Consider the following 23,225-nt stretch of genomic DNA (forward strand, 5'->3'; position numbering starts at 1 on the left):
ACCACTGTAGTTGATGACATTCACAAGAAAAAGCCGACAAAGACACCCTCTGACAAACTTGCACCACATATCTACAGCAGATGTAAAGGTCAATAGTCAACTTTCCTTTAATATTAAGTTATTTACGACTGAAAAACTTCATTAAATAAGCAAGGTTGAGTAGAAGATGAAGTCATTTTTGGCATTTTACCAAGGTGATCGTACCGTCGATGCTTTTCTTCACCTCCCCAAGAGAGGTGTGTGGTTTTCCAAAAGGTAGAGGGACTATGATACTGATAACTATAAAATTGAATAGTCTACCTACTAAATGAACGAATTCAATCCGTAAGTAAACTAAAACTAATCTTTTACGAGTCTATTATCAAAGCTTCTACTCTTAATGCGAATTGCACTAAGTGGAGTAAGAAGTTCGTTCCACTCCTAGTTCCCTAGCATGGATTGTTTTCTAAGTCTAAGAAATCAGTCTTAAGTCAATGAGAGCTTTGATGAAGGGGAATTAGACTACGATGCAACTACCCACCTAAATGCAACTAGTCGACTATCGGACAACTAAGGGAATGCTACGTTGATTCGATGTTAAGGAGTTAGAGGGGATTGATTCCACCTTAACTCAACTTAATCTACTAGCGACGAAGTCGTCGTAATCGAATTGAACGCTACATGAGAACAATCGGTTCTTCCTAATCCCTAATTACACATGGCATTTCTACCAATTAATAATTAGCATGTGAACGATTAAATCCATTCTCATGGTGAACTAAACGCGTTTCTAGAGTGGAAAGGAAATTACGACAATCTCCGATAATTGGAATCAAGCTTTCATCAAGGTTTCTCAACCCCTCTAATGGAGGTTTAGCCTTGAATCATTCATTCAATCATTTCCATTTAAATTAAATCTAAACATAATATAAAGCATTGAAATTTACTTAATTAAATAATAATAAAATCTAATTTAATGACTAAATTGAAATAAGGACAGGAATTGAAATTAGATCTAGAATTGGAAATGACAAAATCGAAATTGATAAAGAATACTACTTTATTGATCTAATCAAATGAAGAACAAGATTCAAAGGTTTAATCTAATACAATGAATTGAAACTAATTAAACTAAGTTCTAAAACTAATTAATGGAGGCTAACTAATCTAGGTCTAACTATCTACCTAACCTAACTGCCATTAACAATGAGTCAAGCTTTTGTTTTTATACATCCAGATCCAAAAATCGTGCATGGGCTTGGAGCCATGTTTTGGGCCAGAGAATCAGGCCCAAAACCCAATTCTTTCAGTCCAAAAAGGCCTCTTCAGCTGCAGTTGGCTTCCACAGACTTTTCGTCCACTTCTGCTTCTCTGATTGGGTCAAAGCTTGGACCATTGCAAAGCTCTTTCCGAGACGGTCGTTTTGACATAAGGTAGGCCTCAATCCGAGGTCTGAGTCCAAAGATATGGCATTCGGAAGTTCTCACGACTTTTGCTCCTTTATCTCGCTAAAAGTGGCACATTTCTGCACATAATGGACTTTGAAGCCCGAAATGCATAAAAACGTAATCGGTATTAACTCTTACTTATTATTCACATAATTGGTCTAACAAGTATGATTATTAAGGGGTTAAAACTACAGTTTTGGGCTCTTATCAAACCACCCCAAACAAAGATTTTTGCTTGTCCTCAAGCAAAGATGAGAAATTAGAATAAGTGACAAAAATGGAGTTCTAACTACTCTCGTTTTTATTTGAGTGCGATTGCATTGACCATATGCAACAAGGCCTTAAACCACTAGGAATTCCCTAGTGGACGAAGTTATAGCCTCGTGAGAGTTTTCAGTGAAGGTACTCACAAACTTCATCTATACTACAACGACTAAGAAAATAAAACTATTGTTTCCTTATTCATGCTCAACTATCTATACATCTCTCTAGCAATTGAATAAGAATAACCAAGTCAGAAACCTAAGCTAATATATGCATAATAATCTATCATCTACAATAAACATATACACAATGAGTAGTACTATAAAATGTTTAGCGGGGTTTGTTTCGAGAACTTCGGAATAAGCGTCCTTAAGTAGGTTCTCACAATAATAGTCAAGAACAACACTCTGATTTTTCCACTCAAGTTTAGCTACTCCATTAATACAAGTGGGCACACTTTACCTTACAATCTCAATGACACACAGGAAGCCGAGTCGATCAAACACATCCGCCACTTACTATCACACTAACCTATTCCTAATTGAGCTAAAAGGTCTTTATTAGGTGTTACGGGATTAGGAGATGGTTTAAGAAGGAAGGAAATGGATATTCAAAAGGACAAGTCTGAGATAATAGAGTCTTCATATTATGTAACTAGAGAAAACCTTGTTATTTCCTTTTTTGCTTCTACACTTTGTTTCCATCCTTAGCCATTTTTTTTTTTTTCTTTGGCTTTTGACTCCCTTTTATTCTATTTTTGGAGTTTTATTTTATTTCTATTTTTATTTTTCTTTTCTTTGGATGGAAACTTATTTTCTTTATTTTTCTGAAGCACTAACTAATTTTTTGTTTACACAGGTTTTCTCTTCTTCTTTCTTCATCATTCTATTCTCAGACTTATTCTAAATTGGGTAGGTTGATTTATTTTTATTTTTTTTTCTTTTTTATTTTGTTTTTGTAACAGGGTAAAGGAATTGTGGTTTATGGAAGGGCTAATGAAAAAGCTCGATTGGGGCGACTAGCGGAAAATAATTCATAGGTTTGAATTTCGGCTATATCGATCCAAAGAGGGCCTAAATTCTCGCTTAGGATATGGTTTAGTGATCAAGAAAGTGGGCGTGTGATTTCTCTATCCGGATTTTACTTCTCCCCTTGTGTCATTTCTCAAATGTTTCACTCATATAAGGCTTTAGGCTATATTCTCACAGGATTTGTAGAATAAGTACTCTAGCCTAGATTTCATAAACTTATCGCTAACAATCATAGATACTCATGTAATATATTTATAGATAGATGTAAAGATTATTACCTATATATTAACCTAAGTTTCTAACAATTATTCCGACGCTAAAACAGCCTACATTGAGACTTCTAGATTGTTAAGAGCATGGAGAAAGAAACAATACCAATATTCCTAAGTGTATAGCATAACTTATTTATTTATATTTTTAAATTTTTGAAATTTTAACTAGAAAACAAATGCATATTATACATATTTATATCCTAGCAGATGTCTTAATTACGCGTGTTTCTATGCCCCCCAAACAAGAAGCATGCTTTGTCCTCAAAGCATTTAAATAAAGAGGGTAGGAAAAATACCATTGAAGCCGTGAAATTGAAACATCCGCAAAACAAGGTTAGAACGCATTACTAATATAGGAAATAAAACTGACGCAACTCTATAAGAGTTCCACCCATTATGGGGTTAACAGAATTAAATTGCTTGGGACATAAGCAGACACTAACAGAAACTAAAAACTTACCTCCACTCCCGCTGTTATTCGTCATCTTCGTCATCCTCTACTTCTATAAAGAAGTGAGGCTCCTTCGCGCCCTGCCATGCTATGATAATTTGCCAGGCTTCACGCCATTTATCATCTATGGTTGCTAACCTATTAAGTGCCACTTGGTCCGATGGGGTGTAGGGGCAACCTGGGGTGAGGTTGTATCCGCCACCCTTGCCAAGTCATTGCACGGAAAGATCGAATAAGACTATTGGTGGGTCGCGACCGTGTCTACCCTAATCCAATCTGTGAAACGTGTACAAAAACGGGGAAAGAAACATAGCATAATATTGAAATTAGAACGGGCATAAGAAGGTACTTATGCCTCATGGTATGGGCTCGTGCTAAACTAGACATCAAAGTTACGGGAAGGTCATAGAACCGGGCCCCGTGGCTAAAGCAAGGAAAAACGCCGCAAGTGGCGTCATTCACGTAAGAAAACGCCATTCCCTAAAATGTTTAGCATAATCCAAAACATAATAGTTCCTATGTTTATGGACAGGGCTACCAAGGGCAACGCGTTATAGTCCCCTTGGTCCTCAACACGGAAAATGCCCGCCCCATAAGCCTCGTGCAAAGACTCATAAGTGTAGACATGCATATTATCTAACCCAATAGCACCATGGGTCTTGTATCTCAGCGGGCATAGCAAGTCCAAGAACAAATGCTAGCAAGAACCTGGTAATTTCCATTGGTTCATCGTCAATGTTGATGGAGAATACTACTTCTCCATCCGGTCTCTCAAAGAAAATGCAGTTATTATAAAAATAAGATGCAAGTGCTGGAGAATAAAGTTCAGCCGGTCTTACCATAACAGGTTCCCAGCCAACGTATGTGATCACCTCGCGAAACCAAGCACCGTAAGTAGTGCTTTGGAACAAATCTTCGAAAGACGGTTCCGGTATTATTATAGGAGATGTCATCTCAAAACTACGCTCTAGAACAGCTGTAAAACAACCGGGTACTACGCGCGAAAAACTGGAAAATTTCTGGTCCACGGAAGTCGTGGCGAAAGGCCATTAACTAGGATGCGAGTCGCTCTTTGTATTTTGGAATTCCAGTGTTTTAGCGAAGTCGCTTTGCCTTGAAGCGCGCGGCGCTTCTGAGTAAAATTTTTCTGTCGTCGTGAAGTGTAGGTGGGCCTTCCTCAGCAGGCTGGCGGCCCGAGTTCTGATTTGCAAAAATGGAGACGAAACGTGGGAATCGCGGGTGTGAAGGGTGAGTGATGGAGTTTAGGTGTAGTGTGAGTTGTGAGGATAGATTGTATCAAGTTTATATAGGTTTAAAGTTGCTAAAATGGATCGGAAAGTTGCCAAAACTAATTACGGCAGTTTCCGGAAATCCTAAAATTTTCAAACCCGAAAACGGAAACAACTCATTTTCTTGATTCTAATTCAAACCCAGTATCTTTTAGGTTGATTTTATGATTGAATGTACCTATTTAATCTAGATTTCATCCTACAATGATTCTCACTCATAGATATGCCTAAATGGCCATATTTTTTCACCTTACTCATAAAGAATAAATTCTAACACTAGGGTTATATATAAAAATAAAGCTTGAATTGATAAAACCACCCCCAAACAAGTTGGGAAGGTGGGATCAATATGAAACAACCACACATACTGAAAATAACCCCTTATATTAAAATTTCATTCGGAGTACCTTTCACTACAAAATTCAAAATACGAAAATAAAAGTTACATTACAATAAAAACAACAAAAATAAATAACACAACAACCACTATCAATCCTCAGACTCTCTAAACACCTCGCCACTGGTGGTGGAAGGCACACTCTCTAGTGGTGGCTCCTGGGCTTCCGAAGGTCCAGAAGATCATCCTTTCGGTCGACGACGCTCATGCCTCGTGAAGGCTGTGTCCTCGAAGCAGAAGTCCGTATGAGGTGGGAAGCGTGCAAGCATATCCACTCTAAACCGGCGCCGGGCTTCCATCTCAGCCCGCTGTTCCCATCTCTCATCCTCTCTGGGTGCGGATCTCGAAGTTGTGATGAATAGTCGCTGTGTCGAGTCCGGAGGTCTCAGACAGATAGTGTTTAGTGAACGATGCCCCTATGAAGCATAGCCATGCATTCGCATCGGACCAACACCTCACGGAAGGCATCCGGATCAAAGCAGTCAAGTCTTCCTCATCCGGAGGCATCCCGATGTCCCCGACCTCCTCTTCATTCTCAGCTCCACCATCCTTCTTCTTCTTCTCTATCCTCAGCCCTCCTCCAAACTTGTTGGACACACTCCCTATAGATACGCGTGTTACGGTCTGCGGTAATGTAAATCCCTATCGACGGAGGTGCTTTCATCTTCAGCATGATCTTGGTGATTAACACAGGAAGAGGTGCCAAAGACTTTCCGACCCCCCTAATCATGCTCAGCAAAAACTCCAAGATACAAAAATCGTACTTTTGCTCCTGGAGTACCCATAAGACGTGGAGGCAGGTCAGACCGATGTCGCTGACCTTGTCCTTCCCTAGGACATTCCGACCAATCCACTGGGCTGTAGCCAGCTGGTTGGTCCTGAGGGATGCCTGGCGAACACAATGGGAGTTTGTATTGTAGCTCCCATTGATGGCGATCCACGCCCATCAATGGCTCTACCCGTCAAACTGGGGCTCTGTAAAGTGGCATTGAGGATGGATTCTAGGCGGAATGCCTAGAATCTCGACCCAACGATCGATAGTCAACTCCCTCCTCTTCTTCCTTACCATCACAAAAATCCTACTCCCCTCCAATTCCCTGGTGTTGTAGAACCGTCCGGACAAAGTCTTCATGGTAGAAGGCTTCGGTCGAGTACCACAAACTACCCCAGTCTCTACTAGCCATTTCATCACCGTAAAACGGCGCGAAGTGGTCGGCAGTGAAAACTTGCTCCGGTATAATTCGGCGTTGTTGAGCCATTTGAAGTTTGAATACGGTTTGGGGTTTGTAGAAGGTGTAGGAGTAATGAGGAAAGACCTTACTGATAAAAAACGATGGTGGTGGTGATGTGGTGGCGTGGCAGCACCAATTTTTGATTTTTTCGGTGGTTTTTGTTGGGTTAAATTGGTGGAGGTGGTGTGGTTTTAGTTTTAGAGGAGATTTGAATTGGATCTTTGATGGTTGGCGTGAGTTATTGTGGTTTTCTTTTTAATTTTTATTTTTGTTAGGGTTTTGAAGCTTTTTTAATGGCGGTGGAAGATGAAAACGATGAACTGATGGTGAGAAGGTAAGGGCGCGAGCGCGCTGGTCGTGGGCGCGGGTTGGGCCCAAGCCCAAAATCGAAATTTTTGATTTTTTTCGATTTTTTCGCGAACTTCAATTCAAAATTCCCGCTTCGTTACCGGTCCGATTTTTGCAAATGAGATATGGAAATGATCAGGAGAGAATTTCCTATCCAATGATCCATAAAACACTCTATTCCGACTTCGGATGACATACGAGATAGTGGAAAATGCCTCGAAGTGCGTGCGCATGGCGTAAGTTATGCTTAACGAATGAACTCTAAATTAATAGATTATGTCAATCCGAATCGTAATACAATTAAACGGCCTAAGCAAATCTAATGGGACATAAAACATTTTGAAATGCGGAAACATTTAACACCCACCCCAAACAAATTTTTTACAATGAAGCTTAGAAAATTTGTTTTAGCGATGGTCTTTTTAAAGTCGATTCGAGACTTCCTAGATTACTATGTTTATTTTTATTTTTTATTTATTTATTTATTTATTTTTTAGAAGGAAAAACAATAAGCAATAAAGACATAATTCACACCATAGAGAAACATGACTCAAAAATCCGAGAAAAACATGCAAGAGTGGAAAACGTGAACTATGTGAACCGTGGACTTAGGATCCGGTACTTACAGCCACACACTCCATAGGGAGGGCCCGGTTACCTTAATGGTGCACTCACCAATATATTAAAGTGAAAGGAAGTGCACCAAACACAGAATTTGAGTCGTTTATAGTCAGATACTCGAGACCTTATCTAAAATATATGTATGAACATGCAGTTGATCATATATCAACAACCGAAATAGTTGTGGATCATTCCATAAATAAATATCACAGAAAACATATCCAAACACAATCAAGCACCAAATTTTCTACGACGCAGCCTAGTGGAATGAAAACGAAGTCGGATTATCCTATTGTGTAACCTATCATGCACCTTCTTTTTAATTTTTGAATGAGTAGGTGTTCTAGTAAATAAGTGTGGAAAAGTGAATGGTTGTGGAGAATATGGTGGATATGTATAAGTTGTAGAAAGACAGCCTGTACACAATGAGGATGTGGTTTTAGCACCGAACTCATTCATTGTGTGTGTAGGGACTGTCTCAATTCTGAAATTGAAGGTGTCAAATAGTTTGTCCTTCTGAAGTATCTGTTTGCTAAGAGGATTTAAAAAATTATGAAGCACAGGAGAAACAAAAGGATCGAGTGCAAACTCGAGATTCCTTTGAAAGGGTGGAAGGAGGGGAATCGAGGTGGATGTTATGCAAGGTAGATCTTGATAGGGTGAATCGTCACCTACTCGAAGAAACTCATCGAATTCCTCATCTAGATTGGTCATATCCACATTACTATGGTAGTCCTCTACATCTTTGAGAAAGTCATCTATCCCGGTCCTCATCAATAATATGTGTATCGACTAGTGTAGGGATGAAAATGTTGGAGTCGACTTTCCAAAGGAAAGAATTTTGGGCATATGACTATCAGGGAACGTGTTGTTGAAATAATCTCGAGCGAAGCTCTCGATCATGCTTACCTCTCCATCCATAGGCGAATCGGGTAATGGTGTGTCCTTGTTTTAAAAACATTGACTTCAACACAAGATGGCCAAAAGACATGGACATTGAACCAACACGGCAATTAATGAGCGCATTGGCGGTTGCGAAGGAAAAGGGGCCCTAAAATGATGGGACAGAGTCGTTAGCGACTTACGTATCGAGGACTACAAAATCAGCGGATAGTAGAAATCTCGAACTTTTACCAAAGACATTTTCGACTACACCCTTAGGATACTTAATAGACCGATCACTAATTGCAACGTCATTTTAGTGGGTTGCATCTTGTCTAGACCTATTTGTCTATACAAATAAAATGGGAGTAAGTTAACACTAGCCCCCGTGTCTAATAACGCGATCGTCGTATAGGAATCTCCTAAGGTGCATTATGCGATAGGACGACCCGGGGTCCTTGTACTTAACAATTCCATTATTTCGGATAAGGTTGGGAATTGTTTTGTTAAAAGCGTCTTTTGGTATATTTGTCTTCGCCTAGTAGTACCACAATTCCTTAAGAAACTTAGCATGATGTGGTATCTTTTTAATAGCCGAGGAAGGGAAGGTTTATAGTTAGATTCTTAAAAACGTCCCTAATCTCCTCGTAATTTGTATCCCTAGTTAACATGGCTAATTTTTGTGGAAGCGGTGGTTTCGGCGTCTATATTTAGCAATGGTATCACTGGATGTTTAACCGTGGCTTTTGTTTCTTAGGTTGTGTTGTGGCGGTACCTCTATATAGTGGTAGGCTCTTCAGGTTTCTATTGTGGTATCTAGTAAAATAGTAGGTGTAGGGACTCTTGGTGGGGTAACTATAGGCATAGTTACCTTGTTATCAACCACTCTGCCGTAATCCGGAGAGTGGTGATGGCATTTATCTCACCTACATTTTCATATTCATTACTAGTATTATCGGTTACCTCAAAGGATGTGTTTGTTGTTTTAGGATTAGGTATTGCGTGACCTGGCAACACACCTTTGGTTTGGGCTTTATCTTGAGCCAACTGTTGGGTTAAATTATTAACGGATTGTAGAAGCTGTTGGTTAGATTGAGCCATGGTTTGGAAAAGTTTTTGGCTCACTTGTATGAAGGTGTCAAGGCAATCCGGTTGTGTGGGTGTAGTAGTCGCGGGGTGGTGTGGATGGAACTATTTCCGTGAATTATTTATGGGTGGATTTTGATAATTATTATTGACCAGGAACGATACCTCTATTAGCATTATAATTATTATAATTACCTTGACCTTGTGCTTGACCTTGTCGAGGTTGCACTTGGTTGTTATAATTATTAAAATTACCCGACCGCCCTTGTCGTAGTGGAGCTTGGTTAAAAGCCGTTCGTTGGCCTAACATATTGATTATTGTACCCTTGAGGTGTGACTTGTTGGTTATTTCTCCAACGGAGTTGGGATTTTGTCTCCAAGGGGCTTTAGGTTCACTATTAATGGAACAAGCCCGTTCATAGGCTATAGGGACGATGGGAGTCGGGATGCTCGGGACTCAACAGAAACTACATGGGTTTGAATTTACATTCATGACGGGGATAGGCTTTTGTTGTACAGAAATGGCTTCTACCTTTTTAGTGAGTGATTCGATTAGAGTTTTAAGCTCGAATCGTGTTTAATTTCAAACATACCGCCGCCTTAACTGTTGAAGAAGAACTAGCGGGCCGGAGTAATCGTCGTCACTACCCCCCAATTATTATTTCGCTTAGTTTGGTCCTCTTAAAATTTATAAGCCTCAGGCTCCTTTGCTTAAGAAACTACCCCATTTATTATGTCAAGGACTTCTTTATGGTGGTGTAGAAGTCCTTTGAAAAGGCACGAACTAACGTGTCTTTCGCTAAGTTATGGTGTGGACACTCTATAAGCAGATCGGTGAAAGCGATTCCAAGCCTCCGAAAATGATTCATGAGGATTTTGTCGAAAGAAATGAATCTTGGAAAGCATCTCATCCGTCTTTAGGGGTGGGTAAAATGTTCCATAAACGGTGAACAAGTTTAGCCCACGAGTCCACGTAATTAGCGCTTTGGGCGGTTAACCAAGACGCGCCTTTATCGGGCTAAGGTGAAAGGGAATACCCTTAATTTAATTTGTTCCGTACCAACCCGTAGGATGGTGGAATGTTGTTAGGACTTGTTCAATCCTACGATGTAGCCGATAAGGTTTTTCATGGTCTAAACCATGAAAAACGGGTAACAAATTAAAAATATTTGGAGGATTTCGAAATCTACTGGGGTCTGCTAGAACGATGCAAGATTTGGGGCTATCGCTCAAGGATTTGTAGAAGTCCGAGAGGAGTCTCTCTTTCTTCCCCCATTATATCAGGTGGTGTGTGTGAAATAGTAGTTAGAGGTGTAGTGGGTGGTATACTAGATAGATTTGATTGTTGATGTTGTTGTGTATTTACGTTCGGTGTTTTTGTTCGGCCGGACCTTAATCTCATGCAAGACTAAGTCGAGCTTAACTAAACATGCAACACTCCAAACAATTCTGATATACTAGTATAAACCTCTAACAGGAGATGCGAGGTGTGGAAGAAAGGAATACCGGACAAGTCCTTGCTTGCGCTTATGAATAGCGTCTTGTTTACGCTTTGTTAGGTGTATAGAGCATGTTAGAACACTGAAAAATATGAAAGAGCAAAGTTGAATCAAAAGCGTCGAAATCCGAAAAATTTAACATTGCGAGTAGCGGTCGCTTTCGATAGAAGCCTTGTGATCGCTCAAAGTAATTGTCAAATTACGGTGTGTTTTTTAATACCGGTCGCGCCCAAATGGGCGGTCGCTCGGTGTAATTCAATTACAGTGTTTGGCTGGTCGCTTGGTATGAAGCGTGGCGCTTCTTTGGTAGACGAAATTCCAGTAACTTAGCGCAGGTCGCGCTCTCCTTGCGCTATCTCCGGGTATTTTCTCGCGAATTTGTCAATTTGAAATGGGCAACCACAGTATGAAACAAACAAGGTTGGGTGGGTTTAATGGGACTTAAAAATGACTACTTCTACAAGGAAAACAATGCTAAAGTGTAACTAAGATGGCAGCGGCGCCATTTGATAACTATAAAATTGAATAGTCTACCTACGAAATGAACGAATTCAATCCGTAAGTAAACTAAAACTAATCTTTTACGAGTCTATTATCAAAGCTTCTACTCTCAATGCGAATTGCACTAAGTGGAGTAAGAAGTTCGTTCCACTCCTAGTTCCCTAGCATGGATTGTTTTCTAAGTCTAAGAAATCAGTCTTAAGTCAATGAGAGCTTTACTGAAGGGGAATTAGACTACGATGCAATGCAACTACCTAAATGCAACTAGTCGACTATCGACAACTAAAGGGAATGCTACGTTGATTCGATGTTAAGGAGTTAGAGGGGATTGATTCCACCTTAACTCAACTTAATCCACTAGCGGCGAGTAGTCGTAAGTAATCCGAATTGAATCGCTGTGAAACAATCGGTTCTTCCTAATCCCTAATTACACATGGCATTTCTACCAATTAATAATTAGCATGTGAACGATTAAACCCATTCTCATGGTGAACTAAACGTTTCTAGAGTGGAAAGGAAATTACGACAATCTCCGATAATTGGAATCAAGCTTTCATCAAGGTTTCTCAACCCCCACTAATGGAGGTTTAGCCTTGAATCATTCCACAATCATTTCCATTTAAATTAAATCTAAACATAATATAAAGCATTGAAATTTACTTAATTAAACAATAATGAAATCTAATTTAATGACTAAATTGAAATAAGGACAGGAATTGAAATTAGATCTAGAATTGGAAATGACAAAATCGAAATTGATAAAGAATACTACTTTATTGATCTAATCAAATGAAGAACAAGATTCAAAGGTTTAATCTAATACAATGAATTGAAACTAATTAAACTAAGTTCTAAAACTAATTAATGGAGGCTAACTAATCTAGGTCTAACTATCTACCTAACCTAACTGCCATTAACAATGAGTCAAGCTTTTGTTTTTATACATCCAGATCCAAAAATCGTGCATGGGCTTGGAGCCATGTTTTGGGCCAGAGAATCAGGCCCAAAACCCAATTCTTTCAGTCCAAAAAGGCCTCTTCAGCTGCAGTTGGCTTCCACAGACTTTTCATCCACTTCTGCTCCTCTGATTGGGTCAAGGCTTGGACCATTGCAAAGCTCTTTCCGAGCCGGTCGTTTTGACATAAGGTAGGCCTCAATCCGAGGTCTGAGTCCAAAGATATGGCATTCGGAAGTTCTGCTGACTTTTGCTCCTTTATCTCGCTAAAGTAGCACATTTCTGCACATAATGGACTTTGAAGCCTGAAATGCATAAAAACACGTAATCAGTATTAACTCTTACTTATTATTCACATAATTGGTCTAACAGTATGATTATTAAGGGGTTAAAACTACAGTTTTGGGCTCTTATCAGATACCAATTTTCAATTTGCAGAAATTGCAAGACATGTTTCTTTCATCTGAAATCCTAAGTACCTCTTTGTTTTCTCCTCTTTCCAGCACAAGATTCTCCGCCTAAAGAGAACAAAGAAGTCTAAAATAGTTAATCTTACTTGCTACGATAAGAAGGCGTCTACTTGATATTTCACCGCCAAGATGTCTCTCTTCCTCCACCCTCGGATGCTGTCTTGCTGACAAGGACATCTGCCTTGCTAGGAACTGTTCCTGCTGGAATTGCTCCGGAGGAAGCATCTGGGCATGTTTTAAGTGTGCCATACGCTCAAGCAGATCATTTTGGTGTTCTTGTTGTACGCTCTGTCCATATCTGGCTTGAATTATTTGATCAATAAATAGATCAGGGCGCCTCGGAAGGGAATGTGCAAGTTGCAGTTCCTGCAGACGTTGTTGCCTTACTAAAACTTGTTCTAACATGTTATTGGTTCTAAAATGGTCAACAGCTGACTGCCCAAAGCCAGGATCGTGCATATGCTTATGCAGCAACTATTCACGAAGAAACTGTTGAACTTGAGATTGTTGTTGCTGCAGTAATTGCATTTGGTGGTGAAGCTGTTGTTGCTGCTCTATCTGACATTGCTGAAGCTGGAATTGTCGACGTTGCTGAAGCTGAGATTTCAACAGATGATCAATATCTTGAATTGGTTGATTCATAGATTGCTGGTGCTGAAGAAGGTTGGTGTTGAGATGATAAATTTTGTTGCTGAAGTTGTTGTTTTTGCAACTGTTGCCACAGCAGCTCTACAAGAATAAGCTCTGCAAGAATAATCTTAGGATTACTCACCATCCTTCTCCCACCATGCATACTATGTTGTCATGAATCTTAAACCACTTCCCCTGGAAATTCCAAATATATAACACAATCTCCAAAAAATGCAGCATTCATTGTATCTAGGTGAACCACTACTGCATAAAGCATGTATAATGGGGATTTGTCACTAGTCCCACTCATATATGGGGCCAAATTTAAGATAAGAGAAAAAAGAATTCTAAAACACGATGCAAGAATCCCCTCCTGAGTGGTCGACATCCTGCATAGCAAGATTCTGAAACAGCAATGTTAAACAAATTAAAAATTAGTTCTTGCCGCCACATAGAAATAGAGGAGCAATGTGGAAACTTAGCAACAGGTAAATATTCATACTTGAAGCCTAGGCAACTTCATGACTGCTTTGATGCTCTCCCTCGAAGTAGCACCTTCTGGCCAGTCCAGTCTGCCCCTTCTGACATAGTCTCAGCATGGCGACTGAAACAAACAAAACCATGTATGGGAAACAATCCAGTAAAATAACTAGGACGTGCTGCAAATGGGTGTAGATAACTAGGACATTCTGTCAATTGGTGTAGATAATTAAGACATTCTGTGAATTGGTGTAGATACTTACTCTACTCTCTTCAACATATGTTGTGGCAATGGGCCTAGAACTATTTCCATCATTGCGAGGTGCTCTAAGTTTTCATGAGTCTGGAAAAGTGTTTCCCCCTAAGAAAAGGGATTTTAAAACATAAATTTACACCCGCATAAACAATCTCAGTAAGGATAAGCAAGCAGTTAATCATACCGAACCTCAACCAAGATGCAGCCAATATGCAGCCAAGAATTCTAAAGAAGTCATAGTTATCCTGAGAGAAGACTGCAGGGCCAACAATAACCATGTGCAGCACAAACATCAATTAAAATTGAAGAATGATCACGAAATTATATACCTTCTTAACATTGAGAAACCTATTATTTCCTCTCTCCTTTGAAAACACGTGTCTTACATTCGACACGCCAGCAACCTTCATCTTTGTCCAATTTACCCATTAAAAAAAAATGGAATAATAATTAAGTCATCACTGGAAACAGAGAGTAAAAAGGGGAATTACTGGTGAAGCAGATGAAGAGACAGAGTTGATACAAGGCATTGATAAAGCCATCTGGAAATAAAATAAAAAAAACAGGCTCAATCCAATTTAAGAACTAAAACATTGATGAAGTATTTGTGAGAGGAATGCTTACTTGCAGAGGTGAAGTTGTACAACACAACTACTACAAAAAAACCAAATGCAAAAGGAAAAAAAATCAAATTTTAATCAAAATAATCAAATTTATTACCTTTGGCTTATTTATTAGTATTGATTAAATTTTAATAAAAAAATCAAATTTATTAGTATTCATGCAATTAAAACTTGATTTTACATTGAATTGAATGTGGGTGAGAGGGAGAGTGAGTGAGTGACGGATTTGAGAAGGTGTTACCTTCTTGAAGCGTGAGTGAGAGGAAGGCAACAGACAACAAGCTTGAGTGAGAGGGATAATAGTTAGGGTTCTCTTTATTTATTTTTTATTTTTTCAGAAAATTTAAGGTGGGAACTGAAATTGGTTTGGCGCCCTAATAATTGGAATAGATATGCCCAACAGCTGAACTCGCCAGAACAAACCGGACGGTTAATAAGTACAACAAAAATTTAATCAACAGACCAAAAGAAAGGATGCTTAAAAACCATCAAAGTAACCGGCGGATAAAAGCTCTCACACAACCGTCGGTTATAACCAAAACACATGAAGTGCTGGAAGAACTAACTGGACGGATGGCAAAATAATACCCGACGGATATTATTTGCAGGGACCGTCCTATAGACTGGAACTGTCGGGTAATCTTTCTCGAGTCTGTCGGGTAAAGTCATTTTTTTTTGTAGTGAGACCTTGATATCATTATGTCTCTTCATCTCCTTTATCTTGCTGCAATAGCAACAAAGTACATGGAAGGGCACAAAACCATAGCAACCTTTTTACACACGAAAATATCCAATAGTTTAGTCTAGATTTTGCAAAGAAAAAGTTATTCAATTTCAATAATAAGTGCCTACATCGAGTCTTCACCTGAAGGATTTAACATGCTCAGGTGCAAGTATGAAACTGTTCAAGAGCAATTCCTAAATGCAACAATGCTCTTTGGAGAAACAAGGAATAACATGGGGTGCAAACTCGTTCGCTAGCTACTCTTTTGGGGAACCAATCAAGGTGGCTCTATGGGTAGGGATGGGTCTAACCCTTCGAAAACTGGTTCAGAAACTAATCCTGGTTCACCTATGCCAGATACTAATCCTCTTCCAACCAATCACCAATCAGCACAACATGCCTATATGAGAACCAAATAGTTCACCTATATGCTTCTCTTCGACACCTTTCATCAAGTATTTCAGATGGTACACAAGTGTAATGGTGTCTACTTAGCCTGAACAACATAGAACAACACCCACAATTTATATTACACGAGCTAAATTAGCTCTCCAGTACCACACTCTTCATACTTGTTTCAAATCAAGTGATAAAGAACTTTATGTGTGATAAGTATTTAATGCACGCATGGCAGGTGTCGACTAGCAAAGTCGGTAAAACCTTTGGGTGATGATACCAGAGGTCTGGGGCTCGAATCCCGCCAGCATCAAAGAGTTACTGATCTCATTTAAAACAGGCTTACCAAACAAAAAAAAAAGTATTTAATGCACTATAACAATCTAAAATTCAGCACAAGTTCTTTTTCTTCCTTAACAAATTAGAATAGTTAAGCTTCTTACCAAGTCAGCAAGGTAAACTCCATAATTGTGATCACGCCAAACCACTATATCTCAATTCCCACTATCAAAATCAATTACCCAATTCAATCCTTTGGAATATATCACAATCTAACGAAATTTAACACTAATTCAATCTAACCTAAATTAACTAATTGAGAGAGAATTATTCTAACCTTTCGACTAACTTGACGAAGGGACCAAACTCAAATTTCACTCAATCTGTCCTACTATCCAAACGTACCACTCAATCCCAGTAGCTTATATATAAAAAGGTTATTGAATTAAAAGGTGAACAGATGAAATACCACCGCTCGGTAAGCTAGGTACAGATGCCAGGGCTGCTGGTATATTGGTGGTTTTGGTGGGCTTGGTTTGGAAGAATCAATGTTTGGTGGTGGCGGCACGCATGATCCATCTCAACCGAATCAGTTTATGCAAAATCCAACTGTGTCATAGATGATGTGAAGTTTCCTTTAAAATTCTCAGTACATACACTATATTGCAGCTCACCTCTCGAAATTCAAAGTGTATTTGTTTGTTATTGAAGATAAAGAAAGCAGTAAGAGAAAATATAAGAAAACCCTAATGGGAAGAGAGTAGTAGCGGCTGTGAGAGAGAAAGAGAGGTTTTCTATTTCGCGATTTCTTTTTTGTTTCCCTATTTTTAAATTTCGAAGTTGTTTTGGTTTTTTGGATTTCTAACACTGATCACACGGTTTTCAAGTGTTAGAAATTAATTCTTAAAATTCATCCGAATTTAAGTAACACTTTACTGCATTCCCAACGTTTACAAAGCGTTGGCAAATTACCAACGGCTAAAAACTGTTACAAAGCAAAAAAGGTGCGTGTTACAAATATCTTGTTATGGTGTACATATATACAGTCTTAATGTGAAATAGCTTAATACCAGAAGAATCATAAGCATTCGCATCCAAGAGAGGAAAAATCATAATCATATTAGCAATGTTCTTATCATTTGTATTAAAAGGTATCGGTTGGCCTATACCGATACTCAACCCAGAATGGTGAAGTCTAGTGGTATGAACCCCAACTCCACACAAGAAAAATGAAATGTATGAGTTGTATTCCACCATCTTTCTACTAAAGCAATGACCATTACCCAATCAGCCTTCTCATAATCTACATCAACCATAAGACCAAAAAGCATATATATATACAAAATATTATCTTTAATATGTATAAACTCATCCAAACTCGAACCTTCCACCACTGTCTAACATCAAGTACGTAAAACCGATCTAACTCAATAGTCAATAACTTGTTGATATTATGAAAAAAAAAATGCATATAAGATAAATAATTAATTGATTCAAAACTAATTAATACATAATATTCAAAATATTTAATCAAAACTAATTAATTAATTATCTGATAATTAGCCACTACACTCGACACGTGTTTTATATCACGTATAGAAGACACAACTTGCATATCAAGTGTTTCATTAGGATTAAATTGTCAATCGAAGTCGTTCATTTGATACTCAAGTATATAGGGATGTCTATCAGTCGGCACGACATCCTCGGCTTCTTCTCCCCTTTCGTCTTTTACTTCCTTGACTTTTTCTACCTTTATATCATCGCCATTGTCGTTTGTTTACTGCCAATACTCCTCATCATCACCATCGAAAAGTTGAAAATGATCCATATAAAATTTCAAGAGTTTAGGTCGGTTTTTGTTTTTTGTTTTTTAATAAGAAGAGGGCTTATCAATTGAGAGAAAAGTTTAAAATGAATGAACCGCGCGGTTTTAGTTTGGTATATAAAGACATAACATGAGGTGTTCGATACACCGCACGGTTTCTAGAAAACTGCGTGGGCTTGGGCTTCTGTGGTGTGGCTTTACAAAAGCTACGTGAACTATACGGCGCGATTTATCCAAAACTGCGTCATTTGATGTCAACTATTTGATATCGCTCCTGAAGTTGGTCGGTGTTGGTTTGGTTTGGTATTTAGTTTGGTTCAAATATTTGGTGTTTTTTTGGTATCACTCCTAAAGATGCTCTAACTCCCCATTTAAAAAAACCTATGGGCCCAGCCTTTAGTCAAAGTTTTAATTATGTATACACATCATCAAATCATTAATTGCCAATCCTTTTACCTCTCCCAAAATATTTGCCAAACTGTCTATTTGAGTTAAGCCTACCACTTTAATATACAACTCCTCGATGAACTGCCATCATTTCTATATTGCCTAATCCGACCAATTTCAAAAAACAAATTACTTCTTTGCCACACAAGCCTTGCCCATGTAACAAAGAGAGGGCAATGTTCCGGCCTTCACAAATGTGGCCAATAAAAGCCAAATTCAATACAAACCCACACTCAGAGCTTATGCTCAAAGCCTATATACAACTACAATAAAATCCATACTTATAATCCATGCTCAGAACTTATCTACAATAAAACCCACACTCATAGTCCATGCTCAAAGCTTATTTATAATAAAGTCCCCACTTAGAGTCCATGCTCATAACCTATCTACAATAAAACCCACATTCATAGCTCATGCTCATAGCCTATCTACAATAAAGTTCATGCTCAAAGCCTAACCTATACGTAAAATATATATCAATTACGCACTTGTTAAACAACTTCCACATTCATCCGAATAACTTCCATCACATCACTTTCATCAGATCGCACGTGTGACAATTCTCTATCAGTTCATCCCACGATTGGTAAACGAGAAAGTAATTGCTATCGATAATATCTATAAAATCAGAACTACATCGAGACTTCATCCCATTTGATTATTGGGTATGTACGCAGCGAATTCAAAAGCTATGTCTCATCTTTCTCCAACATCCATCTCATTCACCATCTCCAAAAATATTACTTCTGACACTCAACTAGTGTGTTTTGGCAAATCTTGTTGAAATAGGTGGGACGAAGGGTCACACATCTATCCAGGGTTACAATTTTACATGGTTATATCAACGTCCGTCTACCCGGCCGTCAGCAAAACCTTGTTTGTTTTTGCAATAGTCCTTATCACTGGTTATCCCATTGTCCATCATATACCGAATCGGTCGTCGCCATGATTTTTGGACTATTCATGACTTCATGTACGCCTAGGGAGGGTTAGGAATTCCTCCTAAAGAACGATTATTACAAACACTAATATCAAGTCAACTTAAAATAGGATTATTAATTAAGTTTTCTAATTATAACATCTGATAGCTACGTTAGGTACATTACATGAATGAATCTACTTGATTTAAAACTCAAAATTTCAAATCATTCCAAATCACATCAGGAGAGTACCCATCTAGAAACACATCCATAAAACTGGTGGGACTTGGGCTAGAATTATCACTAGAGAACCAGTATGAGCACACAGATGTCTCATTAAAGTCTGCATGGCGTGCGTCGAAGTCCTCCACAGCCGTCCAAGAACCATGGTTCCCAATTGGTGATGCATTAACCCCTTTTTTATCAGAACTGGGAACCTTAGGATTAGAGAATAAACCAAGAGGTAGAGTTTCTCTCTCTTGTTTGTATTCTCTTGGAACTTTTAATGATGACAAACCAGCTTTGTGTTGCCTCTTTTTTACTCCGAGCTTCTTGCTCAAATGAGTGTTCCAATGATTCTTCACTTGATTGTCGGTACGTCCTGGAACTCTCCCAGCAATTAGAGACCACCTAGACAAATTCCAATATGAATAAGAGGCAATTACCAAAGAAGTGCATAACGAATACTAAATGCCCAAAATATAGTTTGAGCGTACGTCAACAAATTTAGATTGCGACAAGGTTCCTATTGCAACAAGAAATATTTTCCTCGTTATATCTTGCGTTTGGATTTTAAAGTTTGAATCTACTTTTTTTAATTTCTGAACATATATAACTACGGTAAGATATGATATAATAGTCTAAACACTACTTACTATATTATATCATATATTTGGACTACTATATCATATCTTACAACTACACCCTTCAACATCACATCATTATTTGCTATACCAGTGCATTTAAGTTGAAGAAGACATGAATTGAAGCCGGACAATATAATCTAGTACTATAGCAACTCATTTATGTACTACATCCATGTCTACATGATCCAGATTATATGTATCTTATATAAAATTTCTTGCTAATGTATAACTTGGCCGGCCACATCATATCGCCATTAACAAAATTGATGTCCCGAAGAATAACAACATATACAATATCATTTTTATTTTGGCTAAATATAATGAGCATTATAACTACATATACAATATCAAATAATAATAATGTTCGTCAAAACAACTATAATATTCCTTTCCGCAAAAGAGATATATATGCATTAAACTGAAACAAAAGATAATTTGAAACACAAATTAGAAGGGACATGGAACTTAGTTTAGATGAAACATGTGTGGAACTTAGTGATATATGTATATATAAGGTATATGTGAATATATACAGATTTAGGATCGGACCTGTTTCCAAGTAGTTTATGAAGTCTAATGATTAGGTCTTCTTCTTCTTCAGAGAAATCGCCTTTCTTCACGTTCGGACTTAGATAGTTCATCCACCTTAATCTGCAGCTCTTCCCACACCTCTTCAAACCTGTGCTACGACATAATAAATAATTAAAGTTTAAAACTAACCTCAATTTGTCAAGTCTAAACACCAAAGCCATGCATAGGCCGATAATTAGTTATATAGAAAGAAGAAGTCGCCCAACCTGTGATCCTAGCAATTCGACTCCACTTTCCTTTGCCATGATTAGTTATGTACTCCATGAGAATCTTGTCTTCCTCTTCTGTCCACAAACCTTTCTTATAGTAATTCCCTCCTTTTTCCATTCTAAGAACTCGCAATAATAGATAGGTGTATAGCTAGAGAGGTAATGGGGAAACTATTATTGGGAATTTGGGATGCTTTAGTTTCTCAGCTGGTGTTGTACGTGATGAGAGAAGGTGGTCAACACTTTCAACAGTACGTACATCAATCAGCCTTTTGTATGACAATGCTACTGAAAGAAATTATTTAAGCACTAGCTACTTATATAAAGTTGGAAGTTGTAAGCTTACATACATAGGATATGTAGTGGCGTTGAGTAAATGGAATGAATCTAATTGAGGTATATATTGTTATCATATTTAATGTATGTATGTACGTATAAATGTGCAGATTCTCTTTCTACATTTATGCGGAGATTTGATTGCTCGCTAGGCAGCACTGCTGCTTATGGACCCGCACAGTATGCGCGCAAACACATAGATTAGATCTTTAGATCCTATTGGGACTGCGAACTTCTAAACTCTGCTATACCTGTTCTTATGAACAACAAATATTCTGGTACGGTACATAGTTCTACAGTTATGTAACTATTTGGGCACAATCTTATCTTCTAACTTCTACGGCCAGCTCTTTTCATTTTAACAGCAATTATTGTGGTAGTTGTACATTTATTTAACTGTTGGGAAGAAATAGGAAAAAAAAAAATGAATTAAAAGTAACATTAAAGTTGTTTGGAGCCGAGAATTTCATCTCACAATGCAAGCAGGTGGTTTCTTCATTTCTTTGAAGTCCCAACTAGTATGATTAGGTTGCGACTAACCAACAAGGTAGACAACTAGTCAACTAGACGAATTGGTTTGTGTGAGGTCTCGCTTCAAGACGACTAGTCTTATTGCCCCTGATTTTCTTTTATTTTTAATTTTTTTACTTGGTAAGCTAGGAATTAGGAATGCATTAGAATGAGAGAATCTACAGTGTTGTATAAGGACTGTAACGTTTACTCCTCTTCCTTTCGTCTAAGCTCAGTGTCATTCGCTTAATTAAAATCTAGTGATGATTTTACAACTCAAAAAAAAAAAATATCTAATTTATCTAATTTGGTTGCACCGCTGCTTTTGATTTAGTAATAAGTATTAAATCCAGGCTGCATTTGTCAGTCGCCATTTCTCCATGCAATTTCATACCATTTTAGACCCAGCCATGCACACAAGGCTGGCTACGAGGGTGTGCGAGGGCCCCGAATTACCAAAGGTCCCAAAATCTTGTTGCCGCTACCGAATTAACAAGTGACATGTTGTAAAAAATCATAAGAAAGTAAAGAGTTCGTTATTTATTTCTATCGGCCCTTTCACACAATGTTTTGAAAAGCGAACCGGTGATTGAACCGATTTTTTGTTAAAATAGTTCAACCAGGTTCAATTATGGTTCGACTCGGTTGGACCAATTGATGTTTATTTAACAAAAATTTTAATAATTATAATAATAAAATAAATAAATACATGTTTTAATTCAATATTAATTGGTATTATATATCAAAACAAATTTCTTATACAAGAAACACATAATAGCATGTTGGTTTGGAGTTTGGACTATTTGGTTTAGGTGCTAGGTTCAACTCCCCCATTATCAATTTTTCAAAAAAAAAAAAAAATTAATAAAAGTGATTTGATAGTCCAACCAAAAACTCAAATTATATCTGAACCGAACCGAAAAAACCGGTTCGAAATTCGTTTTAAGGTTCGATTGGACTATGGCTATATCATTTCGACTTTAAAACCGGTCGTTTGGACTTAAAGCGGTGAATCCATATCGTTGAGGTTTACATCATTGTCACCAAATCACGGGTTTAAAAGCGTTTAAAACCCGAGATTATAAAGGCGTCCGGTTCGATTTTTTTCAACAAAATCGTTTTTAAGCGTTTTAAATACCAAACGATTTAAACCCGTTTTATCGTTTTAAACGTTTAAAACCAAAAGATTTTGAAAATCTCGTTTAAACTTTTTTTTTTTTTTTTAAAAATGCTAGAAAAAGAAAAGGTTTTGAGTTTACCCGTTAGATTGACTTTTGAGACCGTTCTATTTTGCTTTAGACTATTAATAATTAATTAAAAATTTTAAAGTTATTAACTTATTTGTAGTACTTAATTATGCCATTATGGTTGGTAATTAGTAGTATCTTATTTTGAATAGTGT

The 23,225-nt window shown here is 37.9% G+C and overlaps 1 protein-coding gene and 2 long non-coding RNA genes across 4 annotated transcripts; all 3 read right to left on the minus strand.

The window, feature by feature from the left end:
* On the minus strand, positions 1 to 14,173 carry LOC147497522 (uncharacterized). Of its 2 annotated transcripts, none has more exons than XR_015197137.1 (3): positions 13,858 to 14,173; positions 12,812 to 13,744; positions 1 to 71 (listed from the first exon to the last, which is right to left on the minus strand). It is a non-coding gene; the product is annotated as an uncharacterized LOC147497522 (long non-coding RNA). The 2 variants fall into 2 exon arrangements; XR_015197136.1 differs by having other exon boundaries at positions 12,812 to 13,759.
* A 108-nt stretch (positions 14,174 to 14,281) lies between these two features.
* Positions 14,282 to 15,383, minus strand: LOC147497523 (uncharacterized). The gene is made up of 3 exons (XR_015197138.1): positions 14,956 to 15,383; positions 14,716 to 14,745; positions 14,282 to 14,633 (listed from the first exon to the last, which is right to left on the minus strand). It is a non-coding gene; the product is annotated as an uncharacterized LOC147497523 (long non-coding RNA).
* A 3,698-nt stretch (positions 15,384 to 19,081) lies between these two features.
* MYB0 (myb domain protein 0) lies at positions 19,082 to 21,328 on the minus strand. Its single transcript, XM_086563712.1, has 3 exons — positions 20,975 to 21,328; positions 20,727 to 20,856; positions 19,082 to 19,941 (listed from the first exon to the last, which is right to left on the minus strand). Exons 1-3 carry the CDS (start codon positions 21,093 to 21,095, stop codon positions 19,524 to 19,526), a joined length of 669 nt encoding a protein of 222 aa, XP_086419838.1. The 5' UTR covers positions 21,096 to 21,328; the 3' UTR covers positions 19,082 to 19,523.
* Positions 21,329 to 23,225: the final 1,897 nt, after the last annotated feature.

Source organism: Coptis chinensis, chromosome 5 (assembly GCF_015680905.1).
Source record: "Coptis chinensis isolate HL-2020 chromosome 5, ASM1568090v1, whole genome shotgun sequence".
Taxonomy (NCBI): domain Eukaryota; kingdom Viridiplantae; phylum Streptophyta; class Magnoliopsida; order Ranunculales; family Ranunculaceae; genus Coptis; species Coptis chinensis.

Bases quoted from the DNA above. Each gene is read 5' to 3' on its own strand.
- MYB0 (XM_086563712.1), bottom strand. From the start codon at position 21,095: ATGGAAAAAGGAGGGAATTACTATAAGAAAGGTTTGTGGACAGAAGAG. The intron at 20,857-20,974 runs GTTGGGCGACTT...GTCGTAGCACAG, and splicing joins TCGAATTGCTAGGATCACAG to GTTTGAAGAGGTGTGGGAAG. The intron at 19,942-20,726 runs GTCCGATCCTAA...GAATTTGTCTAG, and splicing joins CATAAACTACTTGGAAACAG to GTGGTCTCTAATTGCTGGGA.